This window comes from Tupaia chinensis, unplaced genomic scaffold (genome assembly GCF_000334495.1).
Source record: "Tupaia chinensis unplaced genomic scaffold, TupChi_1.0 Scaffold000197_1, whole genome shotgun sequence".
In the NCBI taxonomy this organism is placed as follows: Eukaryota; Metazoa; Chordata; class Mammalia; order Scandentia; family Tupaiidae; genus Tupaia; species Tupaia belangeri.
Window position 1 is genome coordinate 8654795 of NW_006159672.1, and position 8744 is coordinate 8663538.

General features: G+C 55.0%; 1 protein-coding gene across 1 annotated transcript in view; it reads left to right on the forward strand.

The window, feature by feature from the left end:
* The window catches only part of OBSCN (obscurin, cytoskeletal calmodulin and titin-interacting RhoGEF), a 169478-nt gene that overhangs the window by 99689 nt on the left and 61045 nt on the right, over nt 1–8744 (forward strand). Inside the window, exons 52-57 of the mRNA XM_006146982.2 lie at nt 273–539; nt 2039–2305; nt 2428–2700; nt 3302–3574; nt 4063–4259; nt 4446–4521. Of these exons, the coding sequence (XP_006147044.1) occupies nt 273–539; nt 2039–2305; nt 2428–2700; nt 3302–3574; nt 4063–4259; nt 4446–4521 (1353 nt within the window). The remainder of the gene's footprint in view (nt 1–272; nt 540–2038; nt 2306–2427; nt 2701–3301; nt 3575–4062; nt 4260–4445; nt 4522–8744) is intronic.

An 8744-nucleotide genomic window follows, 5' to 3' on the forward strand; every position in this document is an offset into this window, starting at 1 on the left:
GGAAAGAGTCTACAGTCCCAAGCCCTGCAACCTGTCCCTGATTTTGAATGTGGCCATATTGGGCAAACAGCACCTGTATTACCTCTTTGTCTCAAGAAGACACAACCCTGCCCTGGAGTTTGAGGGATGAGACCTTGCCTTGGGATATGAAGGGTCATGGCATTTCCTTGGGGGCCCGAGGAGGAACACAGGCACTGCATCAGATCTGTTGGGTGTCAGGTGCTTCCATTCAAGTTTTGAACTGACCCTGCCTCCCATTGCCCGATCCCTAGCCCCGCAAGTGGTGTTTCGGGAGCCTCTACAGAGCCTGCAGGCTGAGGAGGGCTCCATGGTCAGCTTGCGGTGCCAGCTGTCTGCAGCCGATGCCACTGTTATATGGAGCAAGGGTGGCCTGGAACTGCTAACCGATGAGCGCCGGGAGCTGAGGCAGCGGGGCCGCACTGCAGAACTTGTGCTTCGGAACCTCCGGCGGGAAGATGCTGGCGAGTACACCTGTGCCTGCGGCTCCCAGGCCACTAGTGCCACGCTCACCGTCACAGGTGTGCCCCCCACCCCAGACACGGGCCCCTGAGTCAGGATCACTGGTGGGGTGGCAGGTAACAAGGCACAGTCTCCGTGCTTAGGGCTGACTTTCAGGGCGACAGTCTTACCTGGGGGTCCCAGTTGGGCAGACACAGTTCAGCAAGACGGCGGGGAAGGCGAGGCAGGGATGTGGGGGATGGGTGTGGGGCAGACCTGCCTTGAGGCTTTGTCCCTCCCTGTAGCTGTGCCTGGCGTTCTCACCCAACTTCCCACCTGTGGCTGTATTAGGGTTCCCCTTACCCTGTTTCTGCTCTGGTCTGCCCTCTTGTGGTACTCCTCTCTTATGTTTTTCTCCTTACCCATGCAGAACATTCCCTTCCTGGTAGCTGCTCCTGCATTCCCTCCCCTCCTGTACTATTCCCTGACATGCTCCTGTACCTGTGTTCTGCCACAGTGCCTTCCACCTCCTCATGTAGCTGCTGTGCCCCCCCCCAATGTGAGTGTCCCGGCTGAGCTCACACAAGGGTGTTGTAGGTGGAGTGGGAGCAAGGTGCTGCCAGTGAGCAGAGGGAAGCCTCCTGCAGGAGCCAGGGTCTAACCCCAGCACTGCAGGGCAGGGGAGTCTGTCCCGGTAGGGGTGCTGGAGGCATGCTGAATTTTAAGAGTGGGAGAAAAGATCAGGAAAGGAGGAGGAAGGACAAAGGGCACCATCAGGGGCGTCTGTCCCAGACACACACAGAAGGACCGACCCCTGGCAAGCCGTGACGGGGACTCGGCCTGCATCAGCGAGGGTGGGGAGACTCCGACTGTTGTGATGGCTCCTGTGGGCTCACTCTGAGCACCGTGAGGTTTCTGACAGACGGGGGGAGTCAGCGTGAGCACTAGACCTCTCTTCCAACATCAGCAGCAGGAGAGCTGCGCCTTCAGGCTGCGATGACCAGCTTACTGCCATATTCCAAAAGCTATGGTTTTAGCCACACACAGACTTTTTTTTGAGAGGTTTTTGCTACAGGGCACATGCGCTGACCAGAAAGACAGAAAGAAAGCAAGAAATCCCCCAGGGGGCATGGCCACGCCGTAATCCCTTCTCCATTCTTCTCTCAGAATCTTGGGCACACACACACACACACTTAGTTGCATCCTCAATTCCTCTCCTAGCTGTGTTCTGTGGTCCAGCCCATTAGCTGTCCTGGAGCAGTTTCACTCTTGGGAAAGGTTCTGACCTCTCCTGTCTGCACCTCCCACTGGGTGGTTGCACCGGTGTGGGTACCCATTGCACCAGTGCGGGTCCTCATTGCACCTTGGAGTACTACTGTACATCCCTTCACCCAGTAGTGGCTCTGGGACCTATTCTCCTGCAGCACCCCACTACACTTCAATAGCCGCACCAATGCAGTTCACCGTCTTTCCAGTAGCATGTCCTTGTGTTCCTTTCCTCCCAGAGCCATCTGTAACATCCCTTTACCCCCATAGCTGTTCCTGGACCTGCCCTCACGCTCTTTCCTCTTCCTGGCAGCTGCGCCTGTGCGGTTCCTCCAGGAGCTGCAGGCCCAGGAGGTGGATGAGGGAGCCACAGCACACCTGCGCTGCGAGCTGAGCCAGGCGGGTGTGGGTGTAGAGTGGCGCAAGGGCTCCCTCCAGCTCTTCCCTTGTGCCAAGTACCAGATGGTGCAGGAGGGCACAGCTGCTGAGCTGCTGGTGTGTGGCGCCGAGCAGGAGGATGCAGGCGACTACACCTGTGACACAGGCCATGCGCAGAGCACAGCCAGCCTCTCCATCCGTGGTGAGCTGGCCCCTGTCTTCCTCAGGCCTCCCTTATCCCAGGGCTGAGGGTTTGTTCAGTGGCAAACTGGAGACCTAGAGGCCAGGAGCCTACGACTGTAAGTGTCCCTTCCTGCCCCCCAGCCCCCAGGCCCAAGTTCAAGACCAGGCTGCAGAGTGTGGAGCAGGAGGTGGGCACTGTGGCCCGGCTCTGCTGTCAACTGACCGAGGCTGAGTCCAAGGTCCCCGTGCAGTGGCTCAAGGAGGGTGTGGAGCTGCCAATGGGCCCCAAGTATGAGATGCGGCATCAGGGGGCCACCTGTGAGCTGCTTATCCACGGGCTGGAGGCCAAGGACACTGGCGAGTACGCCTGCATGGTGGGTGGTCAGAAAACCCTGGCCTCCCTCAGGGTCAAAGGTGAGTCAGCAGGATCTCCCAGGGGGAGCCAGCTCCTTCCCCCTCACCGCCCATCCTACACACTGTCTCCCTTATGGTTCCCCTGGGGCCACACCTGGCTATGTCAGGGACAGTTAACAGAGGTGGCTGAGACCCGTCCCTTTATAAGCTCTTTTCCTCTTCACTCTTGCATCTCTGTTCCCCTCCCCATGCATCCTCTGAGAGTAGAGCTTCAGTCTATAGTCCCTTCTTATCCCCAAGTTGGCAGGTGGGGCAACTGTTTCTACTGTAAGTTTTTCCTCCCTAGTGTCCTGGGTAGGGCGTGACTGATTGTTGGAGAGGGACAGGGCAATCGACTGTTCTGCAACCCCTTGCACATTGCTCCAAACGTAACTACTCTCTTGGCCTCGGGGGACAGATGCTCCAACCTAGTTTATGTCCTCATGGAGCTCAGTGTCATGGTGAAGGCCTTGCTTGTGAGCATACCTGGTGACAAATGCCATGTGGAGTAGCAGAAGACTGTAAAGATGGCCAGGAAGGCTTCTTGGAGGAGGGGTCATGGGAGCTTGGCTTGGGCTTTTCAACCTGGCTAGTAAAGGGTCCCCCTTGCCCCATCCCCTAGAGCCTGAGGTGACCATTGTACGAGGACTGGTCGATTCTGAGGTCCAGGCAGAAGAGGATGTGAAATTCAGCTGCGAGGTGTCACAAGCTGGAGCCAAGGATGTGCAGTGGCGCCTCCAGGGCTTGCCGTTGCAGAGCAATGAGGTGACAGAGGTGGCTGTGCAGGATGGCTGCATCCACACGCTCTTGCTGAAGGGTGTGACACCTGAGGACGCCGGCACTGTCTCCTTCCATGTGGGCAGCCACTCGTCTTCTGCCCAGCTCACTGTCCGAGGTAGTTGGCCCTGGGCAGGCCTCTGTGACGGCTGTGTGGGAGAAGGTGGGGAGAAAGTTCAGCCCCAGGCCCTGTTGGAGGACAGAGGGTCCCTACCTTTGGTATCTGGGGAATAGGCACAGAGGTGGATCTGTAAGTTATCAATTTCAGAATGGGCTCAGGTATCAGAATAGAATGGTCCTGGGCTGAGGGGCTGAGTCAGACTTGGGGAGGGAGTTTAGGCCCCTGTCTCTTCATGAGGGGGCCACTGCAGACTGTGGCCCACCTCTAGCCTTTGGTCATCTCCACTATCTCTTTGGGTCAGAAGCCAGGCTGCGACTTCTGCCTGGAGCTGGAGGAGAGAGCTAAGAACAGGCCTCCATCTACTTGTCTTTAGGAATTAGGCAAAGGGCATGGGGTGGATGCAGTCACCCAGAAATGTAGAGGTTTTGCTGACTGAGGTGGCATCCCAAATGCAAAAGCTGACCCCATGCCTCCTGTGTATCCAGCCCCTGAAGTGACCATCCTGGAGCCTCTTCAAGACATACAGCTCAGCGAGGGCCAGGATGCCCACTTCCGGTGCCGGCTGTCCAGGGCTTCGGGCCAGGAGGTTCGCTGGGCTTTGGGAGGGGTGCCCTTGCAGGCCAACGAAATGAATGACATCGTCGTGGAAGAGGGCACGCTCCACTTGCTCACTCTGCACAAGGTGGGGCTCTGAGAACCTGCTCCACTGGGATGGTGAAGGTTCTAACTCCTTTTGGGAAGATATTCCTAAAGGGAGTCAGACTGGGGAGGTAGTAGGGCTCTGTCACTGAGGGCTGGCAAGATGAGTGGGCCCCTTCCAGTCAGAATGGGCTACCAGAGCCAAGCATCTTTCTCCCTGCTTCCTCAGGTGACTCTCGAGGATGCTGGAACCATCAGTTTCCAAGTGGGCTCATGTACTTCAGAGGCCCAGCTGAAGGTCACAGGTGGGCAGCCCCCTCTCATGCTTAGCTCTCTTCCTATGAATGCCTGGGCACCAAGGCTTCTTACCTATCAGCAGCTGTTGGAGGGAGCCAGAAACACAAGGTTTCCAGCAGTGATCTTGCCTTGGGGCTGACAGTTTTCTAATTTCTGGCCCTTAAGCCCATGGACTGGAGAGGCTGCTATGGGTGGGCTGATAAAAGCTGCCTTGAAAAAGTCTGGGATGTGTGTGAGGTCCCTGCCCAAGATTAGTGCTGTCTGTTGGAGGGAGATGGGGATCCCGGCTATCATGGCTTAGGCTTTGAGGAAGAAGCAGAGCCATCCTGACTTCCACCCTCCAAATGCCTACCCCAATGATACAGGTACATGCACATGTACACACATTCACATTAACACATCTGCATAAACTCAAAGGTATGAATACAGCAACATGTCCTGAAACCCATGTAGTGGGTACAGTATACAGGGCCATAGGCATGCAAACAGGATTTTAGGAACTTTCAATTTTGGCTATATCTTACCCTGAAACACTCACATCTGAGTGTTTGGCATCGAGTGTTCCTCTTCTGTCCTACTCCTGTCACATCAATCCATCCATCATCCATTCATCCATCCACCCACCACCCATTCACCATCCACCATTCTTCACTACCGAACAAATCTTCTAAGCCTCTGCTCTTGGTAAAGGTCCAACCCTCAAGCTGGAACATGCACCTACATACCTCTCTTCCCTCATGGAACCTCCTGTATGCGAGAGGAGTTGGACATGGAGACAGTGTGTCCTGAATCCCAGGTCCCCCTCCCTTGAGACTTAGGAGTGAACAGATGTGACCAGTTGTGTGGCTTGTGGGGCTGGAAAATGCTCCTGAATGCCAGTTCCCTCAAGTTGAATGAAGAGAGAGGGCATTTCATGGGTTTTCTGAGTGGATCAGGGCTGGAAGGTCTGATGTGTTCATGAGGATGGGCGACTGTGTGTAAGTATGGAGCTGCAGTTGTGCTTTGACCTCTCTCTAGGTCTCCAGCCTGGGTAATCTAGCTCACTTACAGATGCCTGACATGGGCTTGAGACAAGGCCGTGGGCAGGGATGTATGAATGGACACCCAGAACATGTGGTGTGATGATGAGCTTGGGGCCCAGGGTGGGACCTGAGAATGAGGAGCTGACAGAGCAGGATGGAGGTCAGTCAGATGTGCACTTGGGGTAGATGGTCATGGGGCCAATTGGGGGGTAAGGTTGGAAGGTCGATGATGCATATGAGGAATGGTGTGGCGAGGCTTTTGATGGAGGTCCTGCTAGGGCAGGCACAAGGGCTGGCCTGCTTGATGTCCTGATAGTAGCTGGTATCTCTGTAAGTGCTTGGCTGCCCTCTCTTACCCTCTACCCCATGGGTCAGAGATGCTTGGTTGTAGAGTTGTCTGGGCTTTGCCAACTGTGGACAGTTTTTCTCTCTTTGCAAGGAGGCCCTCAGTATGGCCTGGGGAAAGTTCTCAGAGGAAGCACAGGCTAAACATGGCATCCCCCTTGCCTGGTCCCAGGCATCAGGTAGTGGAAGAAGCATTTGGTGCTGTTCTGTTCCTGTAGGGTGTGGAATGTAGAGTTCAGCTGTGTGAGTAGGGGTGACCCAAGAATGCTCTCAGCTCCCTGTGCCTGCTCTGAATCTCTAAGGTGAGGGGATAGAGGGTAGATGGTCATGGGGCCAATTATGGGGGTAAGGTTGGAAGGTCGATGATGCACATGAGGAATGGTGTGGCGATGCACAGGGCAGGGAGCTGCTGTAAATACACACATGAGAAGTCTGAACGTGAGCCCACTCTGTGACAGGGCAGGGAGCAGTTGCCACCTGGCATTAGGGCTCTAGAATACTAGGGCTGAAGGGACCTCAGAAGACATCTGGACAAACTTTGTTCTTGGAGCAGGAGAAGCACACCTAGGTACAGAGGGTTCCCTTCTTGAGACCACTTCCACTCTCTTCGAGTGGTAGGTCCCATGACCTTTCCTTCCTGCCCCACATTGGTCAAATAAGACATGCAGCTCCCCATGAGACTTGGACTTGTTCATTCTGCTTTCTGAAAAGGGTACAGAAGGTTATCATTGGCCTCCTGTGGGTATGTCCTGAAGAGTTATGTGAGAGTGAAGAGATATGGGCTGGGGTTTCACTAACTAAGCCTCTCAATAGGCTCACTGTGGGTGTCCTACATGTCTCCTTCCCCTATGATCAGTGTGGGCCAACTGGCCTGCATGGACTCCCAACCTCGGGCCACCTTCTTGGTGCAGGTTATACCTTCATCAGTAGACCTCATGGTGGCCCCTGTACCAGGGAATCCCTGGGCTATTCTAGCGAATCTTACTTCTGATGCCAGTTTTAGGGAATAACACACCTCTGGCTCCTTTTCACCCTTTCAGAGGTTTATGGTGGGATGGAAAGTTTCAACTCGCTAAACACCTAGTCTTTTTTTTCTTTTTAGAATTATTTTATTTATTATTATTATTTTAAAATTTTCTGTAGAGCATGTGAGCTCATCAGACAGAGACAAAGACAGAGAGAGAGAACGTGAGAAAGCAAGCCACCAGGTCTGGGACTTGAACTTCAGTTGGCCATGTGGAATTTTAGAGCTTTAACCACCATGCCACCTGCTGGCCCCATAGTTAGTCTTTCTGGTGACCAGCCCCCCATCCTCAACTATCTAGGGACCCCTAGAGAGTTCAGCCACAAAGTTCACTCTCTTATGAGAGCAAGAGCAGGCCTGAGTCACAGCAGCATAGACTCAGGTGTGAAGAAAAGGGCACATTATAAATAATAAATTTCCCTATCACTCAAAAAGTTCTGAGTGTTTTAGTAGTTGTGTGCCAGGAATAGCAGTAAAGACCAAATCTGGTTTTGATAATACATCCTTGCAGCAGTGAACCCCACAGAGGCCCTGTCCCACAGCCCTGTGGTGGTCCCATATGGTGGATCCTGGGTGCCCCATCCTGGCCTCCTTCTCACCCTCTCGTGCAGAGGCAGCCCTGTGCCTGGTACGTGGCTTGCAGAATGTGGATGTCTTCGCGGGGGAGGTGGCCACGTTCTCCTGTGAGGTGTCTCGTGCGGGTGGGCCAGAGGCCCACTGGTGGCTGGATGGGACCCGGCTACAGAACAGCCCCCAGAGCACCATCACCATGCATGACGGGACCTTTCACTCCCTCACACTTTCGGGCCTGGGGGTGGCCGACTCGGGCACCATCACCTTCCGCGCTGGGCCCCTAGTCTCCACGGCCAAGCTGTTGGTCAAAGGTATTGGCCAATGGGAGCCTTTCTAAATGCTAGTGCTTTTGCCCCTGCTGCCTCCGTATGCTTCCTGCAGGCTTCTGAGGGTCAAGACTTGCCCCCCTATCCCCAGGGCTAGGCACTGAGTATTGCTTCATGCATGCTGCCTTCCTAGGGCAATCTGGGTGGGCACAGTGGGCGGCCCCTGTCCTGCTTCCTGAATGAGAAGTCCAGACTCAGGAAGCAGTTTAGCTAGAGGTCAACCACATGCTCACCTGGGTCGGGCCCATCATTGTTGCCCAGCTGCCACCTTGTGAGGGGCATATGTTCAGCCACAAAGTCCACTCTCTTGTGAGAGCAAGAGCAGGCCCTTCTAGGACTCCTGCAGGAGCAGCCTCTACCCCAGCCTGTCGTTGCTTGCTTTTGTTTCCCCCACCATGGGCTCAGTTGGCGTATTGTGCCCTTTTAAAAAATAATTGGCCAAATCGGGAAGGTATTGAGTGGCCAGGGACCCTGCTCAGCACTCCCACCCCTTTGCCCCATGGCTTCACCTGGTGTCTTTGCTGATGGGCTTCCTGTGAGCTCTAGAAAAATAGACAGTTGGCCCAGGTCCCAGGTGCAAACAGCCATTTGTTGAGTAGGATTTGACAGGTAGAAATTGGAGTGGGACCTAAGGGAGGGACTGTTAAGGCCCCTAAAAAGGGAATAAGCTGTGCTGGGACTCTGGATCTTCAGCCAAAGCCTAAGGACATCAGGAGGCACCTGTTCAGTACCTTGGGCCAGAGGGAGGTAGGGCTCAGGGGCTGAATGAGGCCAGGAGGGGCCCAGCTTGGATGGAAACCAAGCCTGACAACTCTGCCATGGCGGGAAGTGAGGAGTATCCCATATGGAAGGTCCTGGGCTGGTGTGGTGGGTCCTCCTGCCTGGGTCATAGGCTGGCTGGGAGCTACTCATTGCCTGCTGCAGCTCTGGGCTTGCTGCTG